The 18,514-nt window shown below is 34.0% G+C and overlaps 1 protein-coding gene across 10 annotated transcripts in view; it reads right to left on the bottom strand.

Moving 5' to 3' along the window:
* Nucleotides 1-18,514, bottom strand: part of LOC135144836 (ubiquitin carboxyl-terminal hydrolase puf) — a 47,688-nt gene that overhangs the window by 2,238 nt on the left and 26,936 nt on the right. For all 10 annotated transcript variants that reach the window (XM_064076941.1, XM_064076942.1, XM_064076944.1 and 7 more), the window contains 15 exons: nucleotides 16,434-16,654; nucleotides 16,101-16,378; nucleotides 15,921-16,047; nucleotides 15,541-15,867; nucleotides 15,328-15,489; nucleotides 15,094-15,273; nucleotides 14,900-15,046; nucleotides 14,578-14,842; nucleotides 3,835-4,091; nucleotides 3,591-3,781; nucleotides 3,361-3,538; nucleotides 3,021-3,257; nucleotides 2,731-2,965; nucleotides 2,240-2,676; nucleotides 1,804-2,188 (listed from right to left, as the gene is read on the bottom strand). In XM_064076941.1, coding sequence (XP_063933011.1) covers nucleotides 1,804-2,188; nucleotides 2,240-2,676; nucleotides 2,731-2,965; nucleotides 3,021-3,257; nucleotides 3,361-3,538; nucleotides 3,591-3,781; nucleotides 3,835-4,091; nucleotides 14,578-14,842; nucleotides 14,900-15,046; nucleotides 15,094-15,273; nucleotides 15,328-15,489; nucleotides 15,541-15,867; nucleotides 15,921-16,047; nucleotides 16,101-16,378; nucleotides 16,434-16,654 — 3,627 coding nt within the window. The remainder of the gene's footprint in view (nucleotides 1-1,803; nucleotides 2,189-2,239; nucleotides 2,677-2,730; nucleotides 2,966-3,020; nucleotides 3,258-3,360; nucleotides 3,539-3,590; nucleotides 3,782-3,834; nucleotides 4,092-14,577; nucleotides 14,843-14,899; nucleotides 15,047-15,093; nucleotides 15,274-15,327; nucleotides 15,490-15,540; nucleotides 15,868-15,920; nucleotides 16,048-16,100; nucleotides 16,379-16,433; nucleotides 16,655-18,514) is intronic.

The following is an 18,514-nucleotide window of genomic DNA, read 5'->3' as shown; positions in this document are numbered from 1 at the left end:
ATACCTGATGTTCGAAAAAAAAACAAACGTCTCGTAAACCATTGAATTTATTTTTAAAATAATGATGTCGGTATTGCAGTTATTTAACATTTTATTTGTCAATTATTTAACCATAAATGTCAAACTGTTTAACACAAACAAGGAATGGGCTAGTGTTGCCAACATAAATTTTTTAACATTAAAAATTCCAAAGGTTGCTAAGACGATTTTTTCTCATTCAAGAAAGGCGTTTTTAAGTCAACTGTGATTATAAAAGAAAAAAGTTGATCGACAGTTGTTTCGACAGAACATCCCTCGCCCCTGAAGTACAATGAAACAAATTCAGTTTCTTTGAAAAATTATAAAAAATTAATTCTGAGAAAATAAATTCTTGTCAACATATCCAGTTTCGAATGGGCGTGAACTTTTCTACCTGAGCCTGTACCTGTTTAGATTAGTGCCTAATAGATTCATTCGCATTTGTGCTAGCGTGTTGACCAGTTCACTGAAGTTTATGTTTCTGTGTTTTATTGTTTGCGATTTAAAAAAATAAATTTAAAAACCACCCCCTTTTGAAGCGTGCATGTTACGCTACTGACTGTCAGATTCTGATGACTCAACATGTTGAACTTAAGATAATCCATCTCTAACAACCCTTGTCCTTCAACACTTGACGCTCAAGTGTTTATTAATGTTAATACATCGAAAGAATGTCACGTAGAAATTAGTTTGATTTTGAATGTGTTCGCCTTCTCAAAACACAGGACTAAAATTATTATTTAAACCACAATGGAACAAAATGTTCTGAATATTTGGGGTAGACTTTATTTGTCAAAATTTTGAGCTGACGGCATCAATTTTTTGGGGGGAATAAATATGGTCACAATAACTTTAAAACGTCTGCAAGATTTCAAAGAATTCAGTTTTGCAATTCTTGATTTAATCAAAAAAATAAATTCACTCAGTGATTAATTTTTTTGAGACACTCTGTATAAGCAAATCTAAAAAATATTAATGCAGTGATAAATCACTAGTATGCAGTCATCACATTTTACACATTTAAGATAGGATTTACTCAGCAATATTTTGAGGCGACGTCATCAGTTTTTTAGGGGGAATGAGCAAATACATTTTGGTCAAAAATTTACCATGTTTATGATAACTTTAAGCTATTTCCAAGATTTCAAAGCATTTGGTTTTGCAGCTCTTGATTAAATCAAAAAAATAAATTCACACATTGATTGATTTTTTTGTGTCACCCTGTATAGGAATCCAAAAAATGTGAATGGAATGATAAATCACTCATCATATTTTGGACATTTTCGATACGATTTATTTGGCAAAATTTTGAGCTGACGTCATCATTTGTTTGGAGAAGATTAGCAAATATTTTTGATTAAAAATTTATCATGCTTATCATAACTTTAAAACATCTGCAGGATTTCAAAGCATTCCGTTTTGCAGATTTAAAATTAAATTGTAAAATGTTGTTTTATAATTATGATTTTTTTTCCAAAAATCTGGACGTTTCGGGTAAAAACTCAACACGGAGTCATAAACAACATGTGTAGGACTATGTTATTTTATACAATTTGAAATCCATTTACTATGTACAATTTTGAAGTGACGTCATCACATTATTGTTTCTCGATTATAATACTACCCGTAAATATCTTACAATCGGTTGCTATGCAGTCTGACCTCCCTGTGAATTATTACGATTTTAGAAATATGAAGTGCCGTCAAGTGATGTTTAAAATCATTGAGGTAAAGTTTGAGTTTCACAAGTGTCATAAAACATGGGTTTATAAAATAAGTACGCACCTTTATAACCTGGATCGACCTTCGCAATCTCCGTGTGCACCTTATTCTGTAACTGTTTCAAAGTGTTTCGTAGAAGTGGCGGCGGAACAGCCTCAGGACTGCTGTATACTAATACTAAAGCTCTCAGATCCCCGGAGAGTCGTTTGGCAACTTTCGTGATTTCCAGTGAACCGACTTGGTCGCTTAGAGCTACTACTGTGTTGTCAATCATCGTTAAAGTTTGCTCGGACAGTACATGAGCTGATACTTTCGGGAAAAATGCAACTAAAAACTCATAAATCACATCTACGGTTAACGCCGATCTTTCATCCAATAACACTGCATCTATATAATCCACGAAATAATTACAGCTAGTCAACATCGATATATACTTCCGGTCTATGTGCTGCAAGTACGTAAAAATTAAAACCGAGTTGTGGGTATCGGCAGTACTCACCTGAGCCTTCAAAATGTCGAGCCACAACTTCGGGAAGTACGTGGAATGTAACGGTACAGCCTCAAAGCCAACTACTGCGCTCAGATTAACTAACACCTCAGTCACTGTGTCATTATTTACAGCAAGCCTAAACAACATGTCGATAAAATCATGGTAAGGGGTGTAAAATTTGTCGAGAGCTTCGTCGTATTCTGGATCGACACCTCGACTGCACTCTAGTTGATTATGCGGCACTGTCATTTGTACCATGGGTCGCAAAGGACGGGCACCGCCTTTGCCAGCAACTACCGGTAGCGAGTGACCTCTTCTGGGAAAATACGGACCGAGAGGCACTGCATCGTGACTATCTTGAAACGCCGAATGACAATGTGACAACAACGGGACTAAAATTTGCATCACTTCAGGCGCCATTATTAGAACAAACTCTTTCAAAACATCTAGAAAATTTAACATTCATATCGACATACACAGTAGTACATAGTACACAGTACCTATACACAACGATCGCATTTCTGGAGGATTATAAGTATTTAACAGTGTTGCCAATTTACGAAGAACTTCCAACCAATCTTTAGTCGCTAATAAAATGCCTCTCGCATCCTTGTTGTCCCTGAAAGACCGCACACACCTGACTAGGTCTTGCATGATGGTCAAGATGTCCATTAAATCACCCGACACGTGACAGGCTGTGGCTTCATGAAGCATGATGTGAAGATTTTGAAAACACTGTAACATGATTAGATTATGTTGTGGTGTAAATCTGAGCGTTGGTTTTAGTCACCTCAAAAACAATCTGTAAACCACCATTATAAGCAACGTAGAGTTTGTCATCGTTCGACTCGAGTAAAATCCGAAACGCCGATATTAAAGTTCCCCAACTAGTTCTGCCGTCTAAACATTGCAGGTACGTCATAAGCGTGGTTCGTCTGAAACTGCAGATCTCTCGTTGTTCGGCTTCGGTCATGTCCGGGTGTTTCATCACCATAAGTTGCATCAATTTGAACAATTCTTCAACCGCCTAGTACAAAACAAAAATTAAAAGAATGAAACTGAAAATACAACAGTTTGTCGAAAATTCGACGACCGCGGCATCACCCGAAGAACGATTTTTTTATTTTTACCTGGGGATATTGTGTAGGATGAGGTGTAATATTTTTAAATGCCCATTGTAAGTTTTGATGTTGCGCTAAATGTCTCGTAAAAATCCGACTTTGTTGACACATCATCCTTAACAACCCGTAATAGGCCGGTAACATGGCACGATTATATATAACAATTTCTTGATCGTCATGATCGGCACTGTAAAAACAAAAATAACGCATTTTTTTTTACAAAAAAAAGCAATACTCACAGAATATAATTAAAGGCAATATTTTTAGTAACATGCGCGTTCTGTAACATCAGTTGAACGTTTTCTGGACAGTCGACACAAACGTGGTTCCAAAATGCTAATAATGCTTGTTTGTTATGATATGCCGGTATGGATGGTTCCGATAATTTTGGATGAAACAAGTGCCACAGTTGAAGGAAATACTGACCAAACTGTAATTAAAAGTTAAAATGACACTTGTAATGGTGCCTAGTGAAGAAAATACCATTAATTTTTCGGTTCTACTAATACAGCAGTACATTAGTAGAGCAAAATACGTTGTTAGTTTCATGGTGCCATGCTGCTGCATGTCCGTGTAGTGCTTCGCAGAAGATAGTAGCCTCAACAAGCCGGTGTATACTTGATGGAGGACAGTTTGAGCTTCGTTTGTCAGTTGAGGTTCTCTCTGCATTCTGTGTGTCGCTCTAAAACCCTGCCTGAATGGGGCGCTGGGGACCAGGGATACCAACAAATAACCGGCCGCTAGAAATATATTTCATCATGTTGTTTTAAAGTTACAAAGGTACGATTTTACAAAAGGTCGATAGCACGAATGCTTATGTCGACTTGGTGGTTTTTATTATGCTTAAAACATTATGTAAACGTACACTTCAAATTTGTAGATGAACAATATCACCTATACAATTTTATTAAAAATATTACGTAAAATATTGTTAAATAGTTGAAATACATTAGCGAAAGTCGCACGTTAAAAATTACATTACCGAGGCATTTCCTCGCAACGCTAAAATTTACATCACCGATACGCTTTTTTCTCGCAACGATGACTGGGTGTTTTTGTATTTATTTATTATGTGTTTTGTTGCAGAAACCAGTTCACGATAAATTCTCAAAGTTAATTATTTTAAGTAACCAATCACTCGGACCATGGCATAATGTATATAACATAATATAAATTCTTTGACTCGTTGATAAAGTGTGGCAAATATTAATCTCATTATTCCTCTGTCTGACAATTTTAACTTCAGTAATTTTCTTTGTTGTATAATTTAAATTGAACGTAAACTTTCATGCTCTACAGTTTTAACTTCACGAATTTAAATATTGTTTATTGCTCTTTTTGAAACTTTAACACTTGTTCAGTTAATATCAGAGTCATAGAAATTGAACATTTAAAATGGAATTGAGGTTAAATAACACCGAAATACGTGGCAGAAGCGGAGTGCACGGTTCCTAATCGAGCTGGCGAGATTTATCGCGCCATCTGTACAAACGATGCAGATTTGAATAGAATTCAGGGGCGGTCGCGATGACGTAACGCTGTCAGCTTCTGTACTTTGCCGGAACCGAACTGCGTACGGCTTGTCCGTAATAGAGAATAGCCCCGACCGGTAGCCTCAAACTCCGCTTGTGTTAGAACTAGCTCTTGTTGACCGCCATAATTTTAAATTTGGCGCCATACGTCTATAATAACTTGTGTATTTGCATCCAGTTACTTTAATTCAGATTTTGCTTTGTTTTTATTAAATTTGAGATATTCAAATATTTGCATTGATTCAGAACGTTTAATTTGATTTCATTTCAAGTCACTCAAAGTTTTTTTTTTTTGGAGCTGAACAGCGATTGCGATTCGGCCCCCTCTGGCCAGCCTGAGCGTAAGTCACGAGTCACCATTGCAAGCAACTTTTTTTTCTTTTTTTTGTCAGTGGAGGAATTTTGAGTCCTCCATAAATGTTGTGTTTTATTTAGCGGTACTTTTCCAACCTTGGGGTCCACCATTTGCATCTGAACGCATCCCGCCATTTTTCAAAAACACAACGTAGGGTTTCATTTTGTTAGACGATCACAGCCGAGGCCAAATTTTGAATTTTTTAATTTTTCGCGGGCTTTCAATTTTTTTTCTCACATGTCAATTTAAGGCGGGATGTTTGGGTTATCACAATATAAACAGTGTTTGGTGCAGAACAAAATAATTCAGTTAACGGACCACTTTGTCGAGAAGTATAATTTACCAAGTGATTTGATTAAGATAGAACTGAACAATATTAAGAGTAGTCACCGGAATGACGAAGGGGTGGGTGGGCGGGGCTACTGTTTGCTCATAAAACTAGAAAAAAATTGGTCTAAAGAGTTTAGACAGTACTTCCCTCGCTGTCGGAAACTTGACGACTGCATGCCTATTATGTTTTTTTTTTCTCATTACATTTTTGTAGTGGGAATTTAAAAAAAAATTGTGATGACGTCATCAACATTTTTGCAAGGACACGTATATCAGTTGGGATAGATGTAGTGTAATACTAAGAATAAAATTATTGTGTTCCCAAATTTTCGGGAAAATGAATTGGGTCGTTTTGAATATTGATTTCTTATAATCAATAAAATAACGAAACAATTTACTCACGTATACGGCTCCGGTGTGTAATATCTATCTAGAGAGCGGATTTCTGTCGGGCTAGGCAAGGCCAAACTCGGTACGGCTCGCACGGGATGCGAATTCATTGCCGTTGCGGACTGCACTTCGTTTATTTGAGATTAGAATAACGTTGTTTCGTTGCACTCTGCTGTTAATTCCCGTTCTCATTTACTTAGCCGTTTGATTAATAAATCGTTAATTATATTTATGGAATCCAGCACGTCCCCCCCTATAATCGTGACGTAGCCCGACAGAAATCCGCTGTCTAGTAATATGAGGGGCAACTGAAAATCGTTTATGTATAAACATTCTTAATTTAAGATGACAAGCGTAACAGCATACGTAAGAGCCAAACAGAGAAACTGTAAACAAAACGACCATCGGTTTTATTGCTTCGACTTCCGCTTATTATATAAAACATTGCGTTTTATTTTAATTCTTGACGGTGAAATTTACAATTGGTTGATTATAAACATGTCTATTTCGCATTCGCGGAACCAAGTGACCGCATAAAACAAATGCAGGTCTGTAATGTTAAAGTCGATGTAAATAAGCGTGCTACTCTTATGTTTCAACCGAGTTTTTCCTTTAACAAATTTTGTGTCTACCAAATTGGGTTGGTTGGGGTGTAATACTAATAACAAGTGTTGCCTTTAATTTAATCAATAAAATAAATTGACTTCATTAATTTTTTTGAACCACCTCTTAAGAAAATCTAAAAAATATGAATGGAATGATAAATCACAAGTACAAACTCATCATATTTTTTGCATTTTAGATAGGATTTATTCAGCAAAATTTAAGGGTGACGTCATCAATTTTTTTAGGAGGGATGAACAAATACATTTTGAACAAAAGTTTACCATGCTTATAATAACTTTAAAATATTCCCAAGATTTCAAAGCATTCGGTTTTGTAATTCCTGATTAAATCGATAAAATAAATTCACGCCTTCATTAATTTTTTTGAGTCACCCTGCATATGCAAATCCAAAAATATGAATGGAATGATAAATCACAAGTACAGACTCATCATATTTTGTACATTTTAGATACGATTTATTCGGCAAACTTTTGAGCTGACGTCATCAGTTTTTTGTAGAAGATAACCAAATATATTTTGACTAAAAATTTATTATGCTCTTTATTATAACCTTACAACATCTGCAAGATTTCAAAGCATTCGGTTTTGTAGTTCCTGATTAAATCAATAAAATAAATTTACGCATTCATTAATTTTTTTGAGTCACCCTGTATATGCAAATCGAAAAAATTTGAATGGAATGATAAATCACAAGAAGAGACTCACCATATTTTGTACATTTTAGATATGATTTATTCGGCAAATTTTCGAGCTGACGTCATCAAGTTTTTGGAGGGGATAAGCAAATATATTTTGACTAAACATTTATTATGCTCTTTATGACCTTAAAACATCTGCAAGATTTCAGAGCATTCGGTTTTGTAGTTCCTGATTAAATCAATAAAATATATTTACGCATTCATTAATTTTTTTGAGTCACCCTGTATATGCAAATCCAAAAAATATGAATGGAGTGATAGATCACAAGTACGGACTCATCATATTTTGTACATTTTAGATATGATTTATTCCACAAACTTTTGAGCTGACGTCATCAAGTTTTTGGAGGGGATAAGCAAATATTTTTTGACTAAAGATTTATGATGCTCTTTATAGCCTTAAAACATCTGCAAGATTTCAGAGCATTCGGTTTTGTAGTTCCTGATTAAATCAATAAAATATATTTACGCATTCATTAATTTTTTTGAGTCACCCTGTATATGCAAATCCAAAAAATATGAATGGAGTGATAGATCACAAGTACAGACTCATCATATTTTGTACATTTTAGATATGATTTATTCCACAAACCTTTGAGCTGACGTCATCAAGTTTTTGGAGGGGATAAGCAAATATTTTTTGACTAAAGATTTATGATGCTCTTTATAGCCTTAAAACATCTGCAACATTTCAAAGCATTCTGGTTAGCAGATTAAAAATTAAATTTCAAAATATTGTTTTGTAATTTTGATTTTTTTTCCAAAAATCTGGACGTTTCGGGTGAAAAGTCGATTCAGAGTTGTAAACTACATGTGTAGGACTATGTTATTTTATACAATTGAAAACCCATTTACTATGTACAATTTTGAAGTGACGTCATCGCATTAGTGGTGGGGATGATTAGACAAATTTTGGTTAGCGTTTTACCATCTACATGATATTCTTAATATAAGTACAAAATTTCACAACAATCGGCCGAGTACTTTCGGAGATTATCTGTCTAATAAAAATCCGGGACAACAGACGGACAGACGGACAGACGGACGGACAGACGGACAGACGGACAGACGGACAGACGGACGGACGGACAGACGGACAGACAGACGGAAATGGGAGACCTATTTCTTCGTCTTCTAGAGGTCATGAAAGATCGAGAAAACGTAAAAGTAGAGAGTCGGCCGACGGACTCGATTACAATACTTCCTTTGCTTACGCTCGGGAAGTAAAAGCAAAACTTAGCTTACTGTTACAAAAAATTATTAAAAAAAATCGTACATGGCGTACTGAAGAGTTAATCCGCCATTTTTCAGACACCCGGTATAAGAGGAACAGAGTTGGATCAATTTTTAAAATTATGATAGAAACAGCCAATAAAATTACCAAAAGGTTTTAATTAAAAAAAATAATTTTAAGGTAAAAAAAATATCTTACTGAACATAAACAATATAAACTTAACAATTTTAGATGAAATTGTTCCATTTTTGGAGAAAAATTTTGTTAATTTTCTCTGATTTTTTCTATTTTTTTTTTTCGTATAGTTAAGTAAATAACACTGGAAATGAAAGAGCACACTATGCTGTACACTTAAAAAGAAATTTTCTCACCAATATTTTAAGGTGACGTCCATATTATTTGCTCAATACAACCTTCAACAGATCGACCACAGACATTCTGACAGACAGACAGGCGGAAACGAAAAAAATGTTTTCCCAAATTTTATGAGCTATGTTAGAATAGTTCTCTGAATTATGGCTTTAGAAGTCCTTATAAAATAAAATTTTCCAAAATAGATTTTACTTAGACATTGATATTTAAGGTTCAGGTTATGTCATTTTTTTTAAATCAGAATTCATTTTTAAGCCACATATTTTTACAAATGATATTTATTTTCTAAATTTTGACATTGAAAAACGTGTTAGGCTAAAAGCTGTTCCCATTTTTAAACTAGAATCTGTCATCAAACACAACATTTGACACCTTAAAATACACATATAATTTAATTTAATTTTTTTTATTTTGAAAATTTTAAATTAGAATTATAAATTTTAAATAAAACGGAAATACAACTAAATATTACATTTATTTTAGACATTCCAGATATTTTAAGATATTTAAAAAAATATCCAAACAGAATTTCAAAAACTTCTACCTTAACATCATTGTTACCTTAGATTTTATTTTTGGCATTTCTTTTAAGACATTTTCTAGAAGATTTTGACGTCTAAAAATTACTTTTGGTTTCATTAGTTTGATAACTCCGAACTTTTTTTCAGAATGGTCCTTTGAAACAAGACAATTTTTAATATTTTTGAAAAAAATTGAATTTAGGATCAAATATTTCAAAAATTTTTGCCCGGGACCATAAATACGCTATATTTTCGTACGTGAAAATTCAAATTTTTTGTGGATTTCCACATTTTTGCAAAATCTCAATTTTTTTATCTTCGTTCGTACGAAAATTTCGACCCTTCTTCAACCACCTTTGAAACTTACCGAAAGATACTTTCTTACAGATTTTGAGTTCTAGAGGTTACTTTCGGCTTCATTTCTTGGAACAATCCAACCAATTTTTGATAGAATTTTTGAAAAAAGTTGAATTTCAAATTGAGTATTTCTAAAATCGTGCCTTGGAACCATAAAGACACTATATTTTTCGAATTAGCATCTCGATATCAAACCCAATCCGGGGATGTTTTGTGAATTTTTACCCAACTTTTTGAAAAACTGTTTTAAATATAATAATATTACAATATTTTTTTCCAGTACAGATTTCACAATAAACTGTATCTGAGAAAATAAAGAAACCGACTCTATTGAAATTTAATGTCAGGAAAAACGCTAATCAAGATATATCTGTTTATCTCCCCCCGCAAATTTGATGACGTGATTTCAAAATTTTGGATTAAGAAATTTCGCCTAACTTAATTAAATTCTTATGTGTAGTTTAAGAATTGCGTCCAAATTCAGTACTAAATTCTAGAAATCTTTCTCTTCTTGAGTTTGAAATAAAAATCTGCTTTAAAAATCACCACAAAACACATTTTCGGTGCCTTTCGAATACATTTTTTTGGCAATTATTGTTTTAAATAATTAAAAATTAAAACAAAGTGGAAAGCAGCCACGTCGAGACATTAACTGACAACAAAAGTGTCCACTAAAAGCATCTATTTGTAATATTCATTTATTCACAATTTGCACAATTTGATGTTTATTTATACAGACTGGAAACAGGATTTCGTCCCATCAATTCAGTACATCAGAATTTTGCAACGAAAAAATAAAGTTGACTTACAATTTGCCCCAAAATTAAACATGGATTTTTTACAGGTTAGTTATTTTAATAAAATGAAAATTTCAAATTCATTATATGTTATTAACACAAACGTTAGTAGCGGCATAAAATTTAATGCCGAAGAAATAGAAGATAAGTCTTCAATAACAACAGATTTTTTATAGATACGGTATATAAATGGTTTAAATTAATTAGTTCGAGATCGAAGATGCTACCTTCAGTAAATTTAATTTGAAAATCTACGAAATTTTGGAATTGTTAAAGGATATACATAATACATTATTTATTTTCAACTATGAAATTGATTCGGAGACCAATTCGGAAAAGTCTTTTGGAAACCCGTACAAACGGCTGTAATATTAACTACCACCTCGATTTTGACTCTTCAAAATGTATTTCTGAATGAAAAAAAATCTTACTTATGAACGTCCAGATTTTCAAAAGATTGTTTAGAATTTTTTTTTCACAAAATCGAGCACAATATCCTGTTCCAATAGCAATTCAGGTTAAATATGACCTAAAACTTTTATCTGTATCACAGTATCTTGATATTTATAATAGTATGAAGTTACGGACAGTAATTATGAAACTGATAAAAGAACACCTTTGGCTGGTTGTTAAAATTATGTTAAAAAAGAAAGATGGTGAAAAACAAAAAAATAATAAATAAATAAACGCTAGTGATTTACCTCCAACTTTACCTTCGGATTGGAAAGCAAATAAAACAGATTTTTCCAGACGAGAACAAAACGCACTCTACAATTGTGTTGCCTATGTTGTTACAAGTATAAGAAATTGAAGAATTTGTCGAAGTTGTTTTAATTGTTTAGGATCGAAAGCCAAAAGAATTGCGATGACACCACATCTACGATTTGTGGCCCTTAAAGAATATAAGGTTGGCTCCCTATTTCGTGTGTCGGATGACACTTTTCGAGTAGCCACTTAGTAGAACAAGTTTTTTTAAATTTAAGCAACATTTAAAAAAACAACCATTATTCGTCTGGAAACATTGTCAAAAATATTAGAAAAACAATGTTGACCCGATTGCCAAATCAATTAAATTTACAAACAGTTAAAAGACCAGAAAATAAAATTATTACTATTATTATTAATTAAAAAGCCACGCAATGCGAGAGTTGCCTGAAAACTTAAGAAATCGGAAATAAAAAACCTGAATTAATTGATTTTTAATGAAATCGTTTTAATTATTTCTTCTAAATATCTAAATCTCGTCTACTTGCGACGCTATTGTTTTTTTCACAATTATTTGACGGAATTTTGGATCAAAAATTGCTGTCACGTGTCATCGTTTGCTCTACCCATAATTATATACGTATTATATCGGTACATCGAGGGATAGATATACATGATTTCCTATGTCATAACAAAAAAAAAAAAAGTAAACATTGACAGTGATTTTTTTTTCGATCAAAATGCAAGACGAAGATCCGCAAGAAATTCGTGATGCTGCTGTCCTGAATTTGTTGGCTCCTAAATTGCGAAAACTATACGTATTGTTACGAAATAAACCCATACGCGGCCCCGGTACGACGCCTATGGGTTCTCGTATGTACGGCGATGATGACTCATTTTCGGTGACGGCGGCCGGAGAAGAACGGAAGTCGCGAATGGGTGCTCCAGACAAGTCTAGAAGCAGTGACGGAGGCGTTTCGAGAAGGACCGCGTGGCTCTTTAAATGGAAACCACCGTCGGGAGCAGGCAGAGTGTAGTCCAGACAACGAGAAACAAATTCAGTCGAATCCAGGGAAGAGCCAGTCAAGTTGCGCCGGAATTATTTTGTACATAATCGCTGTGTAATTAGTCGTGTAAATTCGAGTTACTAAGAAATAAATTGTTGAGTTTTACCCACGCCGATTTTATTCACCGATCAATATAACAGTATCAATGATTTAGAGAATAGTGGGGTGAGAGTAAAGTCAAAACTGTTTAAAGCCTCTACTGTGTATTTGTTTATGTATTTCTCTCCCTAGAGAGTAAATGTTCTATTTCCCTCCCGATTCTGCGGTCCTAGAAACCGACTTCTATTTCCGCGAGTGCAAAAAATATATCCTAGCCAGAATTCTATCCGCAAACGAAAAACTGAACAATTTCAAAGAAGACAAATACACTGACCCGCAAAAAACCGGCCACCCTGAAAATATATACACATAGCGCTAACTACGACCATCCTCGAACTGATTCAGTAGTTTCTCGGATAGATTGTAAAATGGTATTGGACAATTTTGTTTTTTTCCATGAATATCGTTAAAAATATGGGCATGTCACACTGTAAATTTCAACCAAAATTTTCTAAAAAAAAAAAAAAAAATGAGTTGATACCAACAGGTCTTTGGAACAAAAAATACGTCTATTTAGACCGTACTTGCCTCGCCCCCGAAATACAGGTCAACCAGCAAGTACAGATCTTTGAAAAATTATACAATTTAATTCTCCGAATTTTATTTTTTCCGATAATCCCTATAAGTTAAAAAACATAGCCGTAGACTGTTAAAGTATAAGTAAAGAAGTATAATATGCATATGTTTCCATTACAAAATTTTGTAATTACGTCATAACATTTTTGCAAGGATACGTATATCGATTTGAATAGATTCAGTGTAATATTATTAATAACAGTAAAGTATACTCAAATTTAGGAGAAAATGGGATGAGCCGTTCTTGATTTAATCAATAAAATAAATTGACTAATACATTAATTTTTTTGCCACTAAAACATATGAATGCAATGGTAAATCATAAGCCTAGATCATATTTTGGGTATTTTAGGTTAAAAGCCAAAACACCTGCAAGATTTCAGAGCATTCGGTTTTGCAGCAAATTTTAAGATGTTATACAATTTTTTCTTTTTTCAAAAATCTGAACGTTTCGGGTAAAAACTTACCGCGGGTTCATAAACTACATATGCAGGGGTATGTTATTTTATAAATTTAAAACCCATTTAATATGTACAAGTTTGAGGTGACGTCATTACAAGTTTGGTTAACGTTTTACATATACACAATATTCACAAGACATATATAAAATTACAACAATTGGTCCGGACAGACAGACGGAAACGGGAGATTTATTTTTTTGTACTCTAGTGGTCATGACACATCGGGAAAAAATTAAAGTAGCTAGTCGCCCGATAAAATCGATTATTACAGCACATATTTCCGTAGCTTACGCTTGGGAAGTAAAAAAAATGAATATTTGGTTATATCAAATTTCAGAGCAATCGATTTCGCCGTTTTTATGTTAAACTGTAAAAGTTCGTTACAGAATTCTAAACTTTTTTCCAAAAACATATACAAATAAAGTTAAAAATATTTTCATATTTTTAATACGTTTTACTTGGTAAAATTTTAAGATGGCGTCATCCACGTTTTTGATGAAGAGGTGAACTATGATTAGCAATTTACCATATTCATGATAACATTAAAGCGTGTTCAAAATTTCAAAACAATTATTTTTGTAGTTCCTAAGTTAAATTGTAAAATTTTGTTACATAATGCTGATTTTTTTCAAGAATCTAAGATCAAAAATAGGCATCTTAGTATTTTAAATAGGATTTATTCAGCAAAATGACGTTATCAAATTTGTGGTAGGAATGATTAGATAAATTTCATACAAAAATGAACGCCAAAAAAATTCATTGTTGCTGTGCAAAACATGTTTGTAATAAAAATATGCCAAACTTTAAATTATTCTTACTCGAAAAATGAAACGCTCTACAGCAAAGCCATTTAAAATTGGTGCTCAGCAAGATTTAGTATGGTCGTAAAACATTAATTCAGTGGATTTTTGGACGAAGAATTCTGTAAATTTGCGACTCCCAAAATATTTTTTTGCTATAGACATCTAAGTGTCTTCAGGTGTCATAATAGGTAATTAGTGCATTTGGTCAAGTAATTTTACATATTTCTTAATTTGTTATCTACAAGTTCACCACCTATTCAACCAATAGACACAACTAAAACTAGCTAATAAAGTTTACATACCGTTCCGAACTCGTTGATTACTGTGGGCTATAAGGAAATGCTCCAACCACGAATCCATCGAACTCAACACCCACTGATGAACCAGTCGGTTCCTAGTCACTTGTAGCGCCAACCAATCGAGTGCCGAATAAGGACAACATTCCGCAGCTTCCCATACTTTCTGTAAAACTAGTTGAGTGAAACAGGGTTGAGAGGATGAACCACCGGAACCTTGAGCAGTACTTTCAGTAAGTAACGTAAGAATTTTGAAAAACGGTTGAGAAGTCTAAAAAAAAAAAAATAAACATCAACCTAACGTCGCTTTTTCCCCTTAATAACTCACATCGGAATGTCTAGAAATAGCTTGTGAGATCATGCAAATTATAGATTGAGCTAGCTGGTTGTTGCCGCGACACAAAGAGTGAATCAAATTCCGCGTTTGCTGAAGATTGATGTTATCTTTAATTTGTTGATACAAAAACGGAAAACCCTAAAAATTTAAACTGTAAATCTGCAAGATGAAATGTAGTTTCTAACCTTTCCTTCAGCAACAGCGCCGTAATCTTTTTCGCTTAACTGCAGTTTCACATTAGAATCTCTACTTTTTTCGACTAGTGACGCTATTAAAGTTATCATTTTATCGAGTGAAGCTGGTTTGTATTTGTCATTCGGTAGAGCTACTACTTCTTCCTCTTCCTCGCCTTCGCTGACATCCACCTACATAAAACACTCAATTGTCTCACTTGAACAACTTTTCAATCACAAACTTACAAAATCGTTTGCTTTTTGCCCTAAATAAAAATGCACCATCGAATGAATTGCTCCTACTGCTAATAAAAACTTCGACTCCTCCTCCCCCATCTTACTAAACTCATACAAAAAACCGAAATACTCCGTCAAATGTTTCAAATGCGCTTTCGCTCCATGTTCCATCTGAAAAACCACTTTTATTACTTTAACAACAAATATCAGTGTACCACTCACAAGAGATAATAAAGTTTTGATAAATTTAGTCACACAAGAAGCATTGCCGATTTTCGAGGGTTCAATTGCCTTGTTGTCTTCTTTCAACGAAGCTGGAATGTCCCGATCGATCTCTAAATATAAACTAGAATGTGACTGCTTCAAGCGTTGTATCACATGTATGCACAGCCTTTGGAACATTTGTCGCACCATTTGATTCGGACATTTCAGTAATACTTGAACTGGCCACCAGGTATCGTTAGCCATGTGCTCCAAGAACCATATGCATGCCTCTTGGCAGGCGTTGAATTGCTTTGTGACTAACTCCACCCACTGCACCATTGTTGGCTACAATCAAAGTCAGTCGTTTCGTTTCCCGTCCGCACTTCATTCAAACTCACCTTCTCTTTGGCATGAATGAACGTTTCTATGAAAAAAGAAGTAGAAAGTTGGGCTGCTTTCTGTGTTATGTCAGGCTCTATCGGTAAAATAGTTTGGGGGATGTAACCGCAGATCTGCCACATGAAACTACAAAACAAAAACTCTCATTTTCGAGATTCGTTCATTTTCCTCTAACTCACTTAAAATAAGTATGTTCGAAAATATTCTTATCCTGAATGAAATGCATGTTATCCTGCCAGATCCAATCCTCCAATTCTTTGCTAAGTTCGAAAGTGGCTATGGACGAACTCGACGGGTGATTACTTAGAGAATCTCCAGATTCGAGTGCCGTGGATGCACTTTCTGATCCCTCAGGTGTTACGATGGGACAACGCTCATAAAATAACATATATGCACTATTAGTTTTTTCGAAACTAAAGTCCATAAATTTATCCGTAACGCTGTCGTATGTTTTACTCTGTGAAAGTTGTGTTGTAGAAAAAGTGAGGTTTTCAGTAAAATATTAAACTGACCGTCATTTCTCCACCAAAACATTCAGCCGCTATTTGATTTGGATCAAACGGTTTGACTTCGGCATCGTTAAAAAGGAACCACTTATCCCTTGAACCAGCTGTTCTATCTTTGATAAAACTATAGTAATGTCCACCATCTGCAGTTCCTGTATGGACGGTGACGCCGATTAGATCGTATTCGTATTGTTCATCCTCGGGCTCGTACTGTTTTAGTTTGTCCTCTGCGTTGAGAAACGAGAAAATTAATTTCTTTAGGTGACTGACATGAGTACTAAACTAGATTATTATGATAATCATTACTATGTCACACAAGATTTTCAACCACTGGTCCATAAGTAAATGTGCATGTCAGGCATACATACACATGAAACGCCAATGGCAGTAATCACAAATTAGAAATAAATTGCACATGTATATATTTTTTTCGAAAACAAACTTCTCTAAACATTTGCAACAATAAATTGGGAAAAGCAATGATGATGTGGAAACTCCGTAACGCTATTAATATGAAATGAACCTGGCTTTCTCACCATTGTGATCTTAAAAACAGCAAAAAATATAAATTCGATTCATTAACAATCCATCATAAACAAAACTGAGGGTATCCGTACCATTTTCGAGATAAATAAATAATATCAAAAAAATCGGTCTAAACTTATTTAGAAAGTCTTTAGTTCCTTTTTTTTTCATTTTGGGAATTTTATTTATGCATTTTGAGTTTGTCAAACGTACTTCGTATGCTAAATCGGCTCAGATTTCGAAACAAGGCTATTTGTGTCCGTTCTCACACTCTGACGGGTGTGGTTTTGGAGTAGCTGGTCAGAACTGTGAAAAATATAAGTTTTGCTGATATATTTTATAATATTTAGGATACTCCACGTAAAAGTAAACATTCAAATCTGCCCTAGAAATCAGATTTCTTGTTAAATTTTATAGGTGCCAGAACTGCCAGATCTAGGCATGTTGCTGTAAAATGTCTTAAATCATGCAAAGGAGACATCTATGTTCTGACGATTGTAGATATTCAGAACGATTTCAAGGATTTCCGAGCCTTTTTTTTTTTTATTTTGGATGTGCCATGGTCATGCAAAAGCTTTATAAATGTTCAAATTCGAGTTGGAAATCAGCGTCTCGGGAAATTTCAATACGAAATTTGTAGCTTCGAGTTCTATGGATTTTGCATCTTCCCAAGAGACTTAGGTGTGCTAAACTGTTTCACGGGTGCAGTTTTGACGTAGTTGGTCAGAACTGTAGAAAATATCCGTTCTAGGATTTCTCGGCATGTGTTCGAACACTTCAGATGCTCTAGGATCTACGATGACAAAACACAAAGTAGAACTACCTTTTCTTGCTGAATTGGATAACTGTGAGTTTTAAGGAATTACGTGTCTACTGAGCACCATATTCTGATAGCTGGAGCTTTAGTGTAGATACTCTGGACCGTGCAAAGTAACAGTTCGAGCATTTGCAGGTGCTTTTTCTTACATTTCAGGTGCCCTATTTCAGACAAATGATTTCTAAATGTTCAAATTCGGGCTGGAAATCAGTTTCTCGTCATATTTCAGTACGAAAAAACTTTGTAGTCTAGACATTTAAGCAGTCTGAAAAACTTGGATGTTGTACATTGTCTCAAATTAAAAAAAAATATATAAATTTGGTACAGATAGAGCCATTAATAATGACCGCCCCCCGCGGCCCTGGTCTAACGAACTGCCGAAAGTATCTGTACCCTTGAAGAAAGTACTAAAATCAAGATTTACATTCAGTCTCACTGAAACGCATCCCTCCATCGTTTCTCGATTTCAAAGTCGAAAGTGTCGAACGAAAGCATCATACCCCACTGTTGCACGGTTAGTACGATTTCTTGTAATTTCCAAATTAATATAAAGTTATTTAATCGAAGTTACTGATCATAATCATTTAAGTTACAATAATAAATATTATTAATTATTAAAATTATTTTTAATAATATTATTTTTATCAAACACGCTTTAATTTTTAAACTCAATTTAGATTTGTGAGTAATAAAAAAAGAGCAATTTTTCGTTGACAAGTTTAACTCATTAGATAAAAAATGTATA

Source organism: Zophobas morio, unplaced genomic scaffold (assembly GCF_036711695.1).
Source record: "Zophobas morio isolate AGI-343-1 ecotype UQ-CSIRO unplaced genomic scaffold, CSIRO_AGI_Zmor_V1 ptg000108l, whole genome shotgun sequence".
NCBI lineage: Eukaryota > Metazoa > Arthropoda > Insecta > Coleoptera > Tenebrionidae > Zophobas > Zophobas morio.
This window is presented reverse-complemented; position numbering and strand designations above follow the sequence as displayed.